At 51.6% G+C, this 17569-nt stretch overlaps 2 protein-coding genes across 4 annotated transcripts; one reads left to right on the forward strand and one right to left on the reverse strand.

The window, feature by feature from the left end:
- Positions 1–3734: 3734 nt before the first annotated feature.
- Positions 3735–11288, forward strand: TMEM97 (transmembrane protein 97). The gene is made up of 3 exons (XM_045773357.2): positions 3735–3951; positions 8945–9089; positions 9914–11288. Exons 1-3 carry the CDS (start codon positions 3823–3825, stop codon positions 10171–10173), a joined length of 534 nt encoding a protein of 177 aa, XP_045629313.2. The 5' UTR covers positions 3735–3822; the 3' UTR covers positions 10174–11288.
- Positions 11289–11392: 104 nt separating this feature from the next.
- IFT20 (intraflagellar transport 20) lies at positions 11393–17463 on the reverse strand. 3 transcript variants are annotated; one of them, XM_045773361.2, is made up of 6 exons: positions 17305–17463; positions 14395–14635; positions 14106–14234; positions 12893–12978; positions 12247–12362; positions 11393–11812 (listed from the first exon to the last, which is right to left on the reverse strand). In XM_045773361.2, the coding sequence occupies exons 3-5, from the start codon at positions 14230–14232 to the stop codon at positions 12255–12257; spliced, it is 321 nt and encodes a 106-aa protein (XP_045629317.1). In that variant the 5' UTR covers positions 14233–14234; positions 14395–14635; positions 17305–17463; the 3' UTR covers positions 11393–11812; positions 12247–12254. The 3 variants fall into 3 exon arrangements, with proteins under 3 accessions (XP_045629317.1, XP_045629315.1, XP_045629316.1); XM_045773359.2 differs by having other exon boundaries at positions 12259–12362; positions 17305–17462; XM_045773360.2 differs by lacking the exon at positions 14395–14635 and having other exon boundaries at positions 12259–12362.
- Between the last annotated feature and the right edge of the window lie 106 nt (positions 17464–17569).

Consider the following 17569-nt stretch of genomic DNA (forward strand, 5'->3'; position numbering starts at 1 on the left):
AAAATTAATGCAAAAAGTTCCATGCACAACAAAATATCCAAATTTTAAACAAAGTCTTGGAGAATTAACCTCCACCTGCCTTGCCCCTCCATCTAAGTTCACGGGGGCTTGGACGCGAAAAGGAGGTCATCACTCAAAACAGCTCGCCAGCTGCCTTCTGCCTCCGTGAAACACAGACCCCAAGAGAGATCATTCTGAATCTCCCCCCACCCCCGAGCCCCCTTGCTCCACCTCCAGCACTGACAGGATCTTAGCTTTTGTTACTGAACAGATAATGTTTTGGCTTTGAGGTATGAAGCCATCTGCTGATCCTACAGCCACAGTGGCTTTCTAGGTCTTCGCATTTTCCGTTAGCAGGTGGCAGTCTCCGCGCGGTGGCGGAGTCTTTCATACATACTTCACTCAACTATGACTCCAGCTTTGTGTTAGTAAAATGAAGATATGGAAGGCACAGTCTTCACTGTCCAGGAACCCACAGTCTAGCAGGAAAGGTGTGCGGAGACACGTAGTCAGATCGGTGTTGCTCAGAGTGAGAGGAACAGAGGGGTCACAGAGAATGCTGCCGAGGCTCGGAGACGGCAGCACTGCCACCAAACAGAGGCCGCAGGGAAAGGCCTTTGGGCCTTCAGATATGCAGGGATGGGGAGGAGGCGCTGCGAGAAGTGTGGGTGCATTTCAAGGAGAGAAAAAAGTGAACCGAAAGCAGAGGAAAGAACTCTACAGTTGCTGCCAAACAGGAAAGTGGCAGGTCCCTCCTCCGAGCAGCTCTCAGCTGGGGTTCCACTTCCAGCACTGCTGGGCTAATGCGGTTTGTCTCATCACAAGACAAATAATTTTCAAAAGGTGCTAAACATCGCCTCATCTCACTCAGAAAGACAGGGAAACTGCTCAGACCCCCCCCCCTTTTTAAAGTCAGTCTTTCCCTTCGCCCTTGCTTTGGGTGGGGCACTCTGCGGATTGATCTGTGCGGTCCTCCCTCCTCCCTCCTCCCCAGGGCCATTTGCCTTCTACCACTTATCTGACCTCAAGTGAAGAGCTGCAGTTCCCCCACTAAAGGAATTTCAAACATAAGGCAGCAGCTGCACAGAGATTTCTGTGGGTAGAAAAGCCTTGCAGGGAAAGTGCTTGGCCTTGGAAGTCTTTATCTACTGATAGCGAACTTGGCCGGGTGCGAGGTTTGCCGAGGAACCGTCACATCAGCAGCTGTACACTTACACATTCCCTGGGCACATCCCTGCTTCGGGGCCCCACACGCCCTCCCCCGCCCCGCAGCAAGCAGCTCTAATCAGCACGCCCGCCGCCTGGCCCTGAAAGCCACTGTTGGGGGGCTGGCCGGAGCACCCTGCTGCCAGGCCCCTCCCTGACAGGCCCCGGCCGCCAGAGCTCTGTGTTCTGACCGCGTTCAGCCACCAGTGCCCCATCCCTAGCACACCACACCGGAAAGAAGCTTCACCTCCCTCCCCTGCTATGCTCTCCTTCCATCGGACTCTGTCCTGCTGTCCTCCCTAGTGAGCAGCCCCCTCCTCTCCAGAGCCCAAAGCCCTCCACAGCCTCAGCTTTCACCTGCTGCAGGAACTGACACCTGGCTTCCTGCCCTCCCAGGTCTCGGCTTCCGCACGACCCTCTTCAGTGGAGGCTGTCCATCTGTTCACACACCGCAGCCTCAGGGTCAGGAGGTGGGGTCACCAGCCTCCCTGCTCCCCAAGGCCACAAGCACACCACTTCCCCTCCACTCTCGGAGGTCTAAGCCATGCCTCAGCCCATGCCCACCTTCTCCTGGTGACTCCCCTACTCGGTCTTGGCAACAGGCTCACAGCCTTCTCTCCGCCCAACCGCCACCACCATCCTAGGTGGTCTTCACCATCCATCCATCCCACACCCTGGCTCTCTGTCCCTTGACCCCATCTCCAAACACCTTCCCCCTCTTCTCCATTTCAGCCACACCTTCCCCTGAACAGAATCTCTTCTGACACCAGGAATTCCGACATTGTGCCCCTTGTCCTAACCTCCCCGCCTTCCAGCCCATTCATCCAGTGACTCCCACCACGCCAACACTGCCTCCTCGGCCTCACATCCATTCCCCTTCCCACGTTCTCCCAGGCTGCCAGCCCCTCTGGGCCACGCGGCCTCCTCCCCATCCAGCTTGAAGCGCACGCTCCGTGTCTTCAATCGCTCTCTCGTCCAGTGCCTCAAAATCACCACCGTCTTTCTGAACCCCAACCCTGGATAAGTCAACAGCCTTTTTTGCTGAGCAGACCCCACCGTGGAGAAAAGCACACAGCCTGGGAGATTGGGCCTCCAGATCAATGGCCACCCGCCTCAGCTGGGCCCTCTACACTGCCACCAATTTCTCTACCCCAGTTCCAAGGGGCCCGCCCTGGGGAGCACAGAGCTCCTCTTTGTCCCTCCATTCTCTCCAGCTCCTTGAGGGCCTTGAGCCACCTTTCCTGCTCACTTCCTCCTACATGGACAACCTCTCCCCCTGACCCAGGAACTTCAAACAGCATCTAAACAAGTCAAAGTGTTCTAGTCTCTCTCCTCTGAGAAATGAATAGCCAAGCCCTCTCTGGGGCACATCTCCCTCAAGCTACTGCCTCATCTCTCTCCTCTCCTGCTAACCAGAGGTCTACACTCCCTGCCCTGCTGTCGTCTGGCCCCTGCCTCCACCACAGCACAAGTGCTCTCACAGGGCCACCACGGGGGCCATTCAGTGTTGCTCTGACACAACTGACCCCACACACACACACACCCGTGTTTCAGTGACATCACACTCGTGTTATGCACCTGTGTCTCAGCCCCCTCCTCATACCACCCCTTAGGCTGGAGCTCCTCTAAGACCTCTTACGGGCCCTCTGCTCTCAACACGTGAGCTGCCATCAAACGCTGACGCCACACAAATCTACATCTCCAGACAGGTTGATCCAACCGCCTCCTAGACTTCTCCACTCAGATGCCGCAGAGACTGCTCATTGTCAACACAGCCAAAATGAGATTACTTTCTCTTCAACTCACTTCTCCTGTGTCCCTCTCCTTAGTGAATGGCTGGGCGCAGCAGAGAGTTAAAGATCAATATTTGTAGAATGAATAAATCCTCCCTCATTCTTCACAGCCAATCACCAAGCCTGCCCATCCTCCTACTATATCCCTGTGCTTCCTGCCTAATCGAGGCTGGCTGCCTCCTCGGCAACCTTCGGAATCTCCGGGACCCCCCAATTCCGGCGGGACAGGGACCTTGCCGGTGTGCCCACGGCCCGAATGCCGAGCCACCGCGCGGATCACAACGCGCTGTGCGGCCGGCCCTGGTCTGCGGCACCCCCGCTGCACTGGGAGCTCACCCCCACCAGCGCCCGTGGCCCGCACACAGGAGCCGCTCAGTCAGCGTTATAGGTCTGCGGTGAATGAACGGAGCACTGAGCCACAGGGACCGCAACGAGGACGGAATCTGCAGCTAGAGGCCCGGCCGGCGTCAGGCCCCCGTACGCCGGCTCAGTGTGCACGCCGCACGCCCGCCAGCTGTCCCACGCGGCGGGCGAGGAGCCCCGCCCCCGTCCCACGCGGCGCCCCCGGCGGCCAATAGAAGTGGTCTGCCGGGCACCGCCTCGACACGCTATGCACGGACGAGCCAATGGGCGCGCTCTGCGGCAACCGCCGCTCCCGCCGTGGCTACGCAGCCAGCCAATGGGAGTGGCCTGCGTAGCCCTCAAGGGGGCGGAGCCAGCAGCCAGGGCGCGGAGTCCTGGGACGCTGTGCGGGCGCGGGGCCACTTCCCACGTCGGCGGTCCAGGCGAGTGCGGCCTCGGCTCTTGCCCCCGCAACCAACGGATGATGGGGGCTCTGAGCTTCCGGCGCGGCCTGGAGTGGCTGCTGGGCCTCTACTTCCTCTCCCACATCCCCATCACTCTGCTCCTGGACCTGCAGGCGGTGCTGCCGCGCGAACTCTACCCGGTCGAGGTGAGGGTGACGGTTGGTCCTGACCGCCAGTAGCCGAGCTTGTGGCCCCTCCGCGCTGCGGTTGTTGTACCCTGGCGTCCCCAAGACCTCCCCTCCTCCGCCCGAACCCCCCCCCCGCCCCGGGTTCTGGTTCTGCCGCCCTTTCCCCCCCCCCCCCGCCCTCCTTAAGTCCTGCCGGTGCCCGGGCCCCTCCTTACCGGTCAACTCGACGTCTTGCTTGGGGTTTTCTTTGCCCCAGAGCCTTACCCCAAGCTCTTTGGGGCAGATTCTATGGTCCTTTTGAAGACAGCTTTTCCCTGGGTATGTGTAAGGCTCCCACCCCCCACCTCTGGTCAGTGGTCAGTATTTGAGGGAAGTAGCCTGGATGAACCAGTGTCTCAATCACGTATTGGACTTGTGTGAAAGAGCTCTAAAATACCGTCTAATCCCAAAGAAATAGTGCAAGTAGAATTAGACCCGTAGAAAGGGCATTCGCAGATCGACATTACTTAAGTGTCAGGATCCAGCAACTTCAAAAGCTCATAAGTAAATTAAGGATACCTTTTTAAATCAGCCCTTTTTATTAGGTTCGAGTAAAAACGATCACCTGAGCAGAAACAGAGGCGAAAAGCCCCAGTAAAGTATACTTTACCCCAAACTTTGCTTTAATGCTTGTCATTCCTTCAGAGCTACCGTTTTACTTTCCCTGGTCTTTTTCATGTCTGGACCCCATAATCTTTTTCTGTAGAATTCCTATCCTCAGTTCTGTGCTTCTCCAAATTATCTGCACAACTGTGGGCAAGACTGACTTGTCTACCTAAAGAGTTGATTTTGCCTCTGTTTCTCTTTAGATGTTTTTTTCTCTGTAGTTCAGGGGTTCCTAACCTAAGGTCCATGAACCCCTGATGGGGTATGCAAATTGTGCCGTGTATTTTCTGGGAGGAGAGTCTGTAGCTTCCATTAACTTTTCTAGGGGTCTGACCCTCCCCAAGAGGCCACTGCTCAACAATGTACCCCCCTCCATAGTTTTTTGTTTGCTTCTAGATCCCGATCATAACTGGGTAGACCTCTGACCTGCCTTTTCTTGGGAAAAGTGTAGGTAGTATGTGGCAAGAGCATTGAACTGCAGTCTGGGGACCTGGTTCTTTAAAGAGCCGCTTCAGTATCTTGGGCAAGTCAGGGCTCTGTAGCCTCACCTGCCAAGTTAAGAGTGAGCTGGGTTAGCTCAGGAGCTAGCCCTACAGCGTGTGTGTGTTTCCTGTTGCCGCTGTAACAAAATACCAGAAACACAGGGGCTTAAAACAACATTTTTAATCTCACAGTTTGGGAGGTCAGCAGTTCAAAATGCATCTTGCAGGGCTGGTTCCTTTGCAGATCCTACCAATCTGTTCCTTGCCTCTTCCAGTTTGTGGTGGCTGCCAGCGTTCCCTGGCTTGTGGCCATATCACCTCAATCTCTGCTTCTGTCATCGCTCTGCTGCCTTTTCCTCTAATAATCCTGTTGCCGTCTGCCCTGCTTTTGTAAGGATGCTTACGATTACAGTTAGAGTCAACCAGCTGGCCGGCATAGCCTCCCTATCTCAGGACCCTTAACTTAATCACACCTGCAGAGTCTCTTGCCGTATAAGGTTAGGTGCAGAGATTCCAGGGATCAGGACGGGGATGTCTTTGGGGACCGTCATTGCACCTGCCACACATACGCTTTCTAAGCAGGACGCCGTCTCAGCTCTGCACCAGCTGTTAGTTGCCTCGGAGAAAGGAGAGCCTTGTCCGTGGCTTGCAGAGTCTGTGTGGCCAACAAAACTCGGGCAGGCTGTCTGTTTACAATCTTTGATGTTGTGAACCCCTTTAATACCGAGCTCTTCTGTTACTCCAGGTATTCCGGACTTAACAGCGGGTACTTCTTGGTCTTTTCTGAATGTGCCATTCCCACAGGTCCTTGCTCCCCACTCACAAAATGCAGTGAAACTGTGTCCGGCATCATAAAGACCCCGTTTAAGCTTATATATCTGGTTTGGTAAAGTTTTCTCACCTTTATAATGTTGACTTGCTGTAAAAGGTTAAGGGCCATTGCAATCAGGAACTGGCCAGAAATTGTGTCTGTGTACGTGTGTGTGTGTGTCTGTGTGTGATGCTGTTTGAAGGTGTTAGCAACACGGGGGCACCCTGTTTTGGAAGGGCTGTGTCTCTGTTCACTCTTGTCCCTTTGGAGTGGAGTTTGATGGTTTTGTTGCTTCTTCATGGGGAAATAGTAATAAAATCCTTCAGTTATTCTCAGCTTCTCTTTGAAAAAATGGCAAATCTTAACATCTGTTGTGTTTTTCTTCCCTAAACAGAAGGAATTTTCCCCTAGAACTATCAAGTTTGTGGAGATCCCATAATGGTTGGGCTAAAATTTGCCAATTAAATATCTTCCTTGGTTTGAACCGATCAGCACTTGGAAAAGCTCTTACTATGAAAAAATAAGGATTTAGTTTGACTTAGAGCCTGGAGAGGACAGGGAAGCATTTTGTGGCGTATTTGCGGCGTATTTGTAGCACTGCTTCTGTTAAAGTAATTAAAGTAAGGAAAGACAGGGGGCACCTGGTGGCGCAGTCAGCGAAGCGTCTGCCTCCAGCTCGAATCATGATCCCAGAATCCTGGGATCGAGCCCTGCGTCGGGAAACCTGCTTCTCCCTCTCCCGCTCCTCCTGCTTGTGCTGTCTCTCTCTCTGTCAAATAAATAAAATCTTTAAAAAAAAAAAATTAGCAAAGACGGGTGAGCATCTCCGTGTGAAATCAGTCTGTGCTGTCATTCTTTTTTTGAGAGGGAGCATGATCAGGGAGGGGCAAAGGTGGAGGGAGAGAGAGAATCTTAAGCAGGCTCCACTCCCGGCCAGGAGTCCAACACGGGGCTTGATCTCATGACCCTGAGATCATGACCTGAGCGGAAATCAAGAGTTGGACGCTTAACCAGCTGAGGCACCCAGGCGCCCCTAAGCCCTCATTCTAAGGTAGAGAAAGACAGGTTTGTTCAGTAGCAACTCCTGGTTTAGAAATCCATGTGCAAAGGCCAGGTGAACAGTTCAATAGATAATAGTGGTAAGTTGAGTCAAACGTGAGTCAGGTATAAACCTTTTTTTGGGGTCTTATCTAATAATAATTCTTACGACCAGTTGCATGCTGAGATTTTAATAGGATTAAGCTTGAATGTCTCTGAATGTGGGTTAATTACATTCAATTAAGTATTGGGAACATTTTGCTATGTGCTTGCCATTGTGCTAAAGACCACGTACGTTAAGTCATTTTATCTTAGTGAGGCAAGTACTATAATTGGGAAACTAGTTCAGTGCGATGAAGTGCTTTGCCCAGAGCCAGGAAGTGTGCCCCCCACGTCCCGTGCTCTTCACTCTGCCAGGGACCTGTGCTTTGCCTTCCATCTGCCCTTAGTCCAGGCCTTGTTCTGGCATCATGTGGCTGTTATGTGACTGTGGGCAGGTGCTTGGATCCTAATTGATTACTTCAAGATCTGGCTGATTAGATTTTAAATTTTGCTAATCTCATCCTGCAGCCCTTAGAAATTCCTGTGCTGTATAGAACTGTCTGGATTTATGAAATAGGTGGATCTGAGAGGTTGTATACAAATTGAATAGAAAATGAAATTCAAACAAACCAGAATGCCTTTTAAATTCTACAGTAAATCTTCAAAGCAGGTCATTCCCTTGGGGACCGTCATTGCACCTCCAATATTTTTTTTTTAAGAAAATCTAGATAGCAAAAAAGGATCTTAAACATTTGGTCCAAGTTGCTTGTTTTACAGATGAGGCAACAGCCCAGGAGAGGTGCAGGGACTTAACCTTTATGAGTATTTTCTACCCCATTACCAACCTGAAAATTGCCTAGAAGGAAGCTAAGGGTATTGCCCTGGATTTCAATTTCCGATCAAGTACAAATTCAATATCACTTGGTCAATAAACTGGTTATCTAGCCAGAGCCTTTCTGAAATTAAGGCCATGCTAACAGAATGTTTGTTTCTGGATATTTGCTTAAAGCTTACTTTCAGCAGTGAGGCCTCTGTTTCACAATCGTGAGCCTTTATCTTTTGATTAAAAATTAACAGGAAAAATATCTTTGGATTTTCCATTGCAGGCTAAATTCTTACCCTGGAAGTTGCCTTTATTTATCATAATATCAAGACATAAATTTGGCTTTGAAGGCAGGTGTGTCAAGACAGGATGTAAAACACGACAGACCTTCGGTAGTCCCTGTGGTGTGGGGAGCCCTACGCTTTGGGACCTTACAAAGGGCACAAAACGGGCCACCTCAGACCTTCCTGCTTCCTTCCTGTGCCAGCAGCCACGTCTTCACAGATCTGCATCTTTTGATTTAAGTGTAATTAGGAGGGTGGGCCCCAAGCTGGCACCGAGACTGCTAACCCTCAGGCTGATGTAGCCTAGAAGCTCCGTCGTCTGTGGTTTGGGCACTTTGTTCTATTAATATCCTACGGGTCTCCTAAAGGAACACTCTTCAGAACTAGTGTAGTTAAGAATGAGGAGGAGCTGGAGATTTAGGGATTAGATTGTCTAAAATTGCATCTTTCTAGAGGTTAAATGTATCTCCCTGACATCCCCCCCCCACCCCCCCGCCCCCAAAAGACAAACTCGGTTCATTTCTGTCTTTGAGGCGGTCTGGCCCTCGGAGCCCGGTGTGCGGCCAGACGGTGGGCTGCTTTTCACAGCTGTCCTTTGCCAAGGAGATTGTTGACAGATCTGTTGCCGTGGCGCGTTCGGTCCGCGCTCTAAGCCTACTAAGTGCTAGATAGCGTTGCTCGCGACAGGGGGCGACCCGGCGGGCTGTGTGCTGTCGCGGAGTCAAGAACCGATGCTGGGTAGCCCCGAGGGCCCGGAAGAGCTGAGGGAAGCTTCTGGGCGGAGCTAGTGAGTTTTTACGACGTGACCGTCCGGGGGCTGCCGGGGGGCGGAGCTGCGAGCCTGTCCCGCCCGCTGGCCGTTCACGCGCTCGGCGTCTCCCCCCAGCTGACGAACCTGCGGCAGTGGTACACGAGGGAGTTCAAGGACCCTCTGCTACAGGACCCGCCGACGTGGTTTAAGTCCTTCCTGTTCTGCGAGCTTGTGTTCCAGCTGCCTTTCTTTCCCATAGCAACGTACGCCTTCTTAAGAGGTTGGTACCTGGTGGGGAAATCCCATTTTGGCTTTTGAAATCAGGTCCCAGAAATCTTTTGGGAGGGTGTCTCGGAGAAGGGGAGCGGTCCCCAGTGTGCGCGAGGGTGATCTCGGCCGCGGCGGGGGTGGCAGGAGAGCTCTCGGAAAGGGACGTCCCTGTGGCTCAAGCCCGTGGCCGTGCTTGGCTGGGCCGCGGGACTGCCTCCGTCAACTGGAAATCTCTCGTGCACTGGAGGCTGCTTACAGATTGAACCTGTTCCTTTTTAATTATTATTAGTTTTTTAACCCCTGCAGAATTTTCCTTTTATCCTTGGCTTTTATTTTTCTCATTTGGGTAGCACCGGGCTGGCTTCTAAGCAGTAGTGTGCAGCTCACCCCTGAAGGGCTTCACGTCTCATTTATTCTTACGGTGTTCCCCTGTGACTAACGCTTTTATAAAGACGGTGGCCCTACTGATGTACCAGCTCATACAGCCGTTTCCCCCCGGAGCCCCCAACTCCGCGTCCTGGCAGAGTCCGTCGATCTTCTCACCTGTGTGCAGTTACTTAACAGGGGCTGTTGGCAGGCCCTCCCCTCTGCCTTGTGTAAATTGCAATGGCCATTTTACTGCCCGGGAGTTTTTCTGAGCTCAGTTCCGGCAGGCAGCGTGCTCGAGCCCGGCTCCGTGGGCTGGGCGGTATTAGAGCACCTCCGGCTCTCCATCTGTCTGCACTCAGAGGGTAGGAGGACTCAACGGAAGAGAGCAGGCGTGGAGAATATCGTGGGCACCCCTAGGGTCACGAACAGACCTAACCTTCTCTCTCTCTCTACCCCCGACTTCAGGAGGCCGCAGGTGGATCCGCACCCCTGCGATCATCTACTCCGTTCACACCATGACAACGCTAATTCCAATTCTCTCCATGTTTCTATTTGATGATTTCTCCAAAGCCAGTGGTTTCAAAGGACAAGGACCTAAGACTTTGCGAGAACGACTGGCCCTCATCTCGGTCTATGCCCCCTACCTTCTCATCCCTCTGATGCTTCTGCTTTTCATGTTGCGGAGCCCCTACTACAAGCATGAGGAGAAAAGAAAGAAAAAATGAGAGAAATAGTGACTGGCCCCGGGGGCGGGGGGGAGATGCCCATAGGGCAGTTTCCCTGTTGGACCCAGTATGAGGGAAACTGCGCAGAACCCATGATGTCTTCAGTAGCATTTGAAACACACCAGCAACACACAAGAGCAAGACTCTGGCAGGAGCCACATCAGATCCTCGCCTGTGAGGGCACTGGCGCAGACAGACCCATCACCGCAGGTGACGGCAGGGGGTGGGCCAGGTCAGAGGGAAGTGGTGCCAAATACCTCACCGCGTGCCCGACTTCCAGTGTGAGCAGGACCAGACCAGATCCTGGATAAACTTCCAAGAAACGTGGCCTGCCTGGCGTGCTTGTGAGTCACCTGACCCACGGTGCACGCGTGATTAAGCCCTTGACTCCTGATTCTCCGCAGCATATCCTTTAACAGCAAAATGAAGAGTGGGATTTTTCAGGTTATTTTTAAGTTTGAAATTATGCCTCTTTAATATGCATTAAAACCTGTATCATGTTTTTTTGTTTTGGGGTTTGTTTTTTTCCTCCACCCTTGGTTGGGGGAAAGGTTCTGTAAGAGGCTTAAACTTGGTTTTACTCAAGGGTCAGCTCTGGCCTGACTTTCAGAAATAGATTAAGCCAGAAGGTGTTTTGTTTCTGTCTTAAACAGGTCATCCCAGAAAAGATTTTTTTGTAATCTCGTGATTCATTTCTCTTCCCAAACCTTAGTTTTCTATGTTTTTACAGACCACCTGACATAAGTCCCTTCCCTCTGAGGTCTGGTGTGTCAAACCTGATCTGGGAGTGTGCTTCCTGTTGGATAACTTCACCCTTCCTGAGAGTTTCATCACCCTCCCTGGCTTGTGCTCAAAGTGGAGGGGCAGCTGGGCATGACCTGTCCATTGTGTAAATGCAGGGTCTCTTCACTGGTGTTCCTCAGCTTTCTCTAAATTCGTACTCAAGGTCAACTCGAAACAAACACACACACACCTGTGAACACACATGGAAAATGATAACTGGTCCTGTTTGCTTCCCTCTTTTTGTCTGTTTTGCTCACAGGCCGTACTGGTCTGATTGCTGGGAGTATCCTCTGACTCGTGTGTCTGGTCCAAATAAAGGCACCTGCTGACCACTGCCTGGTTGGTTTTGTGGATGAGGGAGGGGCTCGAGAGTCCAGGGTTCTCTCAAGGTGTTACATGTACACTTCAGGGGCACCAGGAAAAGAGGTAGATCAAGCCATTTGAAAACAATAATTTATTGCTCGTCCTCTCCAAAGCTTTGTGAATTTACAAAAAAAAAAAAAAAAAAAAATCAGCGTTTACAGACGGCTCAAGTCAGGCTGAGAATGCCAAGAGGTGAGAGCCTGGAGCCGCGTGGCCACGGGTGTTCACCAGCCACTGCGCACGGCCACCTGCAACAAGCTCCCCAGATTGCTGACTGCCTTCGGAGACGTGTGTTCCTTACACACCATCTCTCAGGACATACGTGGGTCATTAGTCAAGTCACTGGAACAGTACGGAGGGTTTTTTGGGTTTGGTTTGGTTTTTGCCCTTCTATAAAATGACATTTCCAGTTCATTTCTGAAAAATAAATTGGTCAATAAATTCATTTTGTTCTGCTTCCACTTTACACAAAGCTTCGTATTCGACCCGATACCTGAAAAACAAAATTGTCAGAAGCCCTAAAAATGGATGAAATAAACCATGGATTTAATTCTTCTAGAGAAGAATATAAAGGATTTAAACGATGCCAAGAAATGGTGTGAGTTCACAGCGCAGAAGCTGGGTCAGAAAGAACAGAGGCAAAGCCTAGCCTACGGCCGCCCGTGAGAAGCCTCCAGCCCTGAGCTGTTGCCCTTCAGAAGAACCAGCGAACACTGGACACTTGCTACCCGAGCTTTCAAGCTCTCAATATTAGCTATGGTTTTGTATTAAGAAATTTTCTCATCAAATGTAATTTTATTTTTTAAATCTTCAAATCGGGATGACGTGTGAGACACTATTCCTGGGAGAACAATGATGGAGGAGGAGGAGAAGTGACCGTTCAAGAAGGAAAAATAGAATTGCAGCTGAGTAAAGAACTTGCCTTACCTCGTAACTTACCTTTCAAGCTGCATTTTCTTTTCTGCTATCAGTGCTTGGAGTTGCTGCTGCTGGGCTTCTCTCTGTTTCGCTATAGATTTGAGCAAGTTCCGAGCACCAATGGCCTAGAAAAACGGTATCACCAAAGAAGGTCATGGCTTCGTTAAAACCGTCTTCAGCATTCAGTCCTCAGCCAAGGAAGGGCCACTTGGGGGCTATCTCTGTGCCCACCTGGCAAGACAGTTGAGCCCCAGAGCCTCGGGAATAAGGAGGAGGAATAACTGCCTGACGAGACCCAGACTGCAGCTCAGGGGCAGGACTGAGTATCCCTGAGTCTGGCACACAGGTGGCCAGTGCCCGTGTGGTGTGCCACTTAGCCCTGGGGCCTTTGCCAAGTCATGGGCGCCCTGCATGCCTGCACTGCTTCGCTTATAAAATGAGCATAAAGCCACTATCTCGGTGAGACGAAGATTCAAGGAAAGAATTACAAAGTGTACTCGGATAGAAAAATTCAGAAGGAGGTTAACCGCACTTGTTACTAAAATCCTGTTTTAGATAAATAAAATCCCACACCTCCCTCACCAAGTCAAGATGGCAGAGGAAAAGCAAGAGAACCATGTCCCAGGCCAAGATTTAGAAGACATGCTGATCTTACCTTCATCTTCTCATTTTCTGCTTCTTTTGCAAGTTGGTCAACAAGCTCAATTAAACCACCAACTATTTTCTGAAACTGGCCAATTTCTTTTAGGGAAAGAACAGAAAAAAAAAAAAAGTTTTATTTTCTCAGCATCACCTCTCCCTCAGTGTTCCCTTGTGGCAAGAGGGCAGGGCTAACTGCCCCTTCTAATTTGTGTCAAAACAATTTGGTGCCTGCTGACCTGAAGTCTTCCGCCCTTGGTCTAAACCAAGAGAAAGGTGGCCAGGTGCCCAGAGCCGCACCGGGGCATACTCGGACCTTGAGTCCCAAATGAGCCAGCCAGTGACTATTAACCTTAGGAATGAGGCTCCTGACCCTCTGCGCACACTGTATCCTGCTTTCCCAGGAGTGACAGGAGGCACAAAGGGCCATGTTCATGGAAGGACTGACTCAGGACATGAACAGAGCCTCTTGACTAGCCCCAGATAAGGAACTAGATTTCAGTTAATGGTGGTTAGGGGGGTAGTAGTTTGCCAACTGTGACCAGAGCTTAAAGCATTTAAGTGCCTAATCTCCCATTCGACTTTTCCAATGTTCTTGGGTGTGGTGGGACCTCATTCTACTGAGGACTGAACTAGGACCCAGGGAGGAAGGACAACATGCAGTGAGAAGACTGGCAAGGGAGGCCATGCTGCCTTTGACCAGTCAAGCCCTCTACAGACACATGGAGTGCCCAGAAGGCTCAGAAATCCCTGCTCTCCAACAACAACAGCAGAAATCCCTGCTGTAGCTAGAGCTGCTCTGTATTCAATGCCACTGGGCGGGCCTGCCTGCTGGGACAGGAGGTGTCCTGTAGCTAGCTAAAAAATGACCTCATTGAGTCTGTTGAACTTTGAAGAAATCAAATCATGAGTACGTAACTCTTCCCCACCCTCAAGCCATAGCGCTGCCCCGTGAAGTTCAAGGTTTCTGAGAGCAAAAAAATCAAAGATGGGATATCCTCGCTCCATTCCACCACTTGTCTTGATTGGTGCTCTGTGTTTGACTACACACGAGCATCAGAGAGCAGGCAGACGAGGTGGTCGGTATGTGGGAATTCATAAAGGCCAGACACAACTTCCAGGGAGCCAGTAACCCCGTTCTGGCCGGGACGACAGCTGCGGGTGGGGGCGGGGCACAGCTGGAACAGCTCAAAGCCCAGTGGCACCACGTCTCCCCAAATGACACTCACTGTCCACAAAGTCCTTGCACTCTTCTTTGAGCTCTATGGTCTGCTGGGTAACCTCAGGGTCCAACACGCGCAGCTTGTTCAGCTCGTCAAAGTGCAGCCCTGCTTCACCCAGGATGTCCTTGGCCATAGCTGTGAAGAAAGCAGCCTCAGTCCCCGATCACGTCCCAGCCACCCAAGGAAATGCCTGCTTCCAGCCCAGCCCCACTCCTGCCCCCAGACACCAGTGCCAAACCCCAGACGTTCCTCCAAAGGCTCCCCTTCCCTCTGCCTCCACCTCTCTGAGCCTCACCTGTTCCCTTCCGGCTTCCCTAGAGAAGAGAAGCTCTGCTCTGAAGGGGTGCTAGTGGCAGCCAGGAGGAAGTGTGTCATAGGAGCAAGGGTCAGGAAAGAATAAAGTCCAGTTGCTTGTCACGGGCATCGTTCATTCAACACACATTTCTTGAGTGCCTACTACATGCCAACACCGCTAGATGCTGGGGTACAAAGATGAGTGCGACATGGCGCCCGCCCTGGAGGAGCACATAGTTTGGCTGGAGGAAGACAGACATGGAGACTGAGAGAGTATACTGTGTTAAGTCTTTTACAGAAATATCACTCAAGTGTTGCAGGAGAACAGAGCAGTTAACAGGGTGAGGGAGTCACATTTGAACTAAATTGTGAGAAGCCATAAGCATATTTATCCCCAATTATGTACCCAAAAGGACGTGAAAAAGCTTTTCCAGTACAGTTCTAGCATAACACCAAAAGCAGGGAAAAGAGGAAATCTGCATGACTTAAAAGTGAGAGTTAAAAATAAGCCAGGAGTAAGGACATTACCCACAATGTAAGCCACAGGCATGCTGGCCTGAGCTAGGACCAAAGTTGGTTCTGTCTCTTTCTAGCAGGAAACACAAAAAGGAATGAAGCTGATGAGGATGAAAGGCTTTCCAAGCGGAGAAAACAGCGTGGACAGGAGTGTGAAGTCACTGAAACGGCCAGAAGATGAAAGGACCGAGGATGGGGCTGCAAAGGTCAGCTGGGGCCAGACCAGGAAGACCCTGTGTGCCCAACCAAGGAGTTAAGGTTTCTTTCCCTAGGCAAGAGAATCAGCAGAGATATCTTTTCCCTTCCCAGGCCACCCTGCGTTCCTGGCCCAAAGGATGCCTCAATTCTGGGAAGGAAACACTGAAAACTCACCCTTGTTCTGGAAAACACACACACACACACACAAATTAAAAAGCACACACTCTGTCCATACAGGGAGGCAACGCTACCTAGGTCTAGCCATTGGCTGCCATACCAATTCCCAAACCCCAGAGGTTCCAAAGGCTACCACCAGCTGGCCCTGCGCCAGCCCTTTCCTCTGCTCTCATGTCCCCCAGCTGTTTCCCTTCCGGCTTCCTTAAAGAAGTTCTGTCCCAAATGGGGTGATTATGGGAGTAACTTCCCACAGCAGGTATACCATAGGAGAAGCAATGGTTAAAAAAGAATTAAGTCCCTGGCTGCCAGAACTGATTTTCAAGACACCCAAAAATCCAGATTTAGAGATGAAATGTGATTTTTAAAGGAAAGTATTGAATTCAAAATTTTAAAGGAGAAACCACATCCAACACTGTGGGCCAACTAATGCATGTCTTGTAGGCTGTCTGTGTATGACTGCGGCCCCGAGCCTTTGGCCTACCGAAGGAACTAGGCTAGCCTCTTCCTTTCGAAACATTTTAATCAACCCAAGCTTCCTTTTAATCGAGCTTTTTTAAAAGATGTCTTCCTGCTGTTCTGTTACATTTACACATATAATCCGAGCATTTAACACCTATCAGGTGATTAGTCGGACCAGCTGCTCTAGGAAGCTTCCAGTAACCTGAGGGAGCAGATACCTGCTTCCACTTCCACTCCCAGAGGACGCATTTATTCAGAAACATTTCTCATCTCTGGACAGGCAGTAAACAAATAATCACAAATTGTGAGGGCCATATGAGGAAAAGCACATGGTCCTGTATGAAGCTGGGGCAAGAGGACGTAATTCATATGGGGGGGGGTGTCTCAACAAAAGCTTCTGAAAACATGACACTCAAGCTGAGAGACCTAAGGAATATCCAAAAGTTTGCCAAGTGAAGCAGGGAGGAGGCATTCCAGGCAGAAGGAAAAGCATGTGTGAAGATCCGGAGGCTAAAAGAAATGTAATGCATTCCAAGAACTGAAAGGCTAGAGTGGTAAAAACCCAGTGAACAAGGGGCAGTGTGGAACAGGATAAGCCTAGGTGGGGAGGCCAGGGCTGGCTCATGGAGGGCTCTGAAAGCCGCACTCATGAGCTCGGATTTTATCACGAGGGTAGTGGGCAGCCAGCAGGTTCTCCGCTGAGAGGCACAGTCATATCTGCTTTTTAGAACGATCACTCTGACCCAGGATGGAGAATGAACTGGAGGGAACAAGAAAGTGGGGCTACACCTACCTTGTTCATCACGGTAACCCTAACATCTAGCAGGGCGCCTGCACATACTGAGCGCCTGCACTCAGTAAATGTTTGTGGAACAAATGACTGGAAACAGAGAAGGCTATTACAGTAACCAAGGCTTGGGGCTGAAGAAAAGTGTTCCAATTTGCGATGTTACATAAGCTGATGGCATCCGGTAACGGAGTGACTGATTGCAGGAGTTTGGGGATGAGGGAAGGAAAGAGGCGGGCAAGATCCCCATGTATCTGGCTTGAGCGCCAACTGTATGTTCGGGGGGCAGAGGTGAATGAGACAGGACCAGAGAAGGAGGGCAGGGAGAGGGTTCCCAGCCCACTCTCAGATTCCCTTCCAACTCCCACCACACGTGCGTGTCTGAGCATCTGAGGAGCACCGAGCACAAGAACCGCACTGAGCTCCCTGAAGATGACGGCGGCGACACTCTCTCCACCCCCCGGCTCCCCCGGATCCACTCCCCGGCCCGCGAGCAGGCGCCATCCGGGGCGTTAGGGGAAGGGGCACCGGGCACACATTTAGGAAGACCTGGGTGATGGAGCTGGCTGTCCACACTATGTAAACGCCTTGAACTTATATGAGCCGCCGTTCCCTCACAAGACCGTTGCGAGCATCAACGCGTAAAGCTCCGGACCCAAGCTGGGTGTCACGCCGCTCGCAAAGAATCGCGCGGAACCCCCACGTTTCTTTCGGCCTGTCAGGTTCACTCGCCCCGAGTCCGCCCGCGTCCCCCGACCCGGAGTCGCTGCCTACCTGCCAACCCCGTAGCGGCGGCGCACTGCCGCCCGGGTGATTCCGGCAGGCCGCTTCCCTCCCCGATTAGCGGCAGCCGTTGCCTCGCCCGCCGGCCTCAGCCGCTGCCACGGCTACAGGACCTGTTTACCCGTAACGTCATTACCTGACTGCGGAAGTACTTACCCCTCCCGACCCGCAGAGCCTGCTGGGAAACAGGCCGGCGAGGAGGGACGGCTGCCTACAAGACCCAGAGGCCTTTGCGCCGGAAAAGCTGCCGGAAGTA

Source organism: Ursus americanus, chromosome 23, assembly GCF_024610735.1.
Source record: "Ursus americanus isolate L20-20 chromosome 23, mUrsAme1.1.p, whole genome shotgun sequence".
NCBI lineage: Eukaryota > Metazoa > Chordata > Mammalia > Carnivora > Ursidae > Ursus > Ursus americanus.

Coding starts and splice junctions, on each gene's coding strand:
- IFT20 (XM_045773360.2), bottom strand. CDS start 14,232: ATGGCCAAGGACATCCTGGGTGAAGCAGGGCTGCACTTTGACGAGCTG. Junction 12,363..12,892: donor CAGAAAATGAGAAGATGAAG/GTAAGATCAGCA, acceptor CCGTTTTTCTAG/GCCATTGGTGCTCGGAACTT. Junction 11,813..12,258: donor AAGAAAATGCAGCTTGAAAG/GTAAGTTACGAG, acceptor TTTGTTTTTCAG/GTATCGGGTCGAATACGAAG.
- TMEM97 (XM_045773357.2), top strand. CDS start 3,823: ATGATGGGGGCTCTGAGCTTCCGGCGCGGCCTGGAGTGGCTGCTGGGC. Junction 3,952..8,944: donor GCGAACTCTACCCGGTCGAG/GTGAGGGTGACG, acceptor GTCTCCCCCCAG/CTGACGAACCTGCGGCAGTG. Junction 9,090..9,913: donor AACGTACGCCTTCTTAAGAG/GTTGGTACCTGG, acceptor CCCCGACTTCAG/GAGGCCGCAGGTGGATCCGC.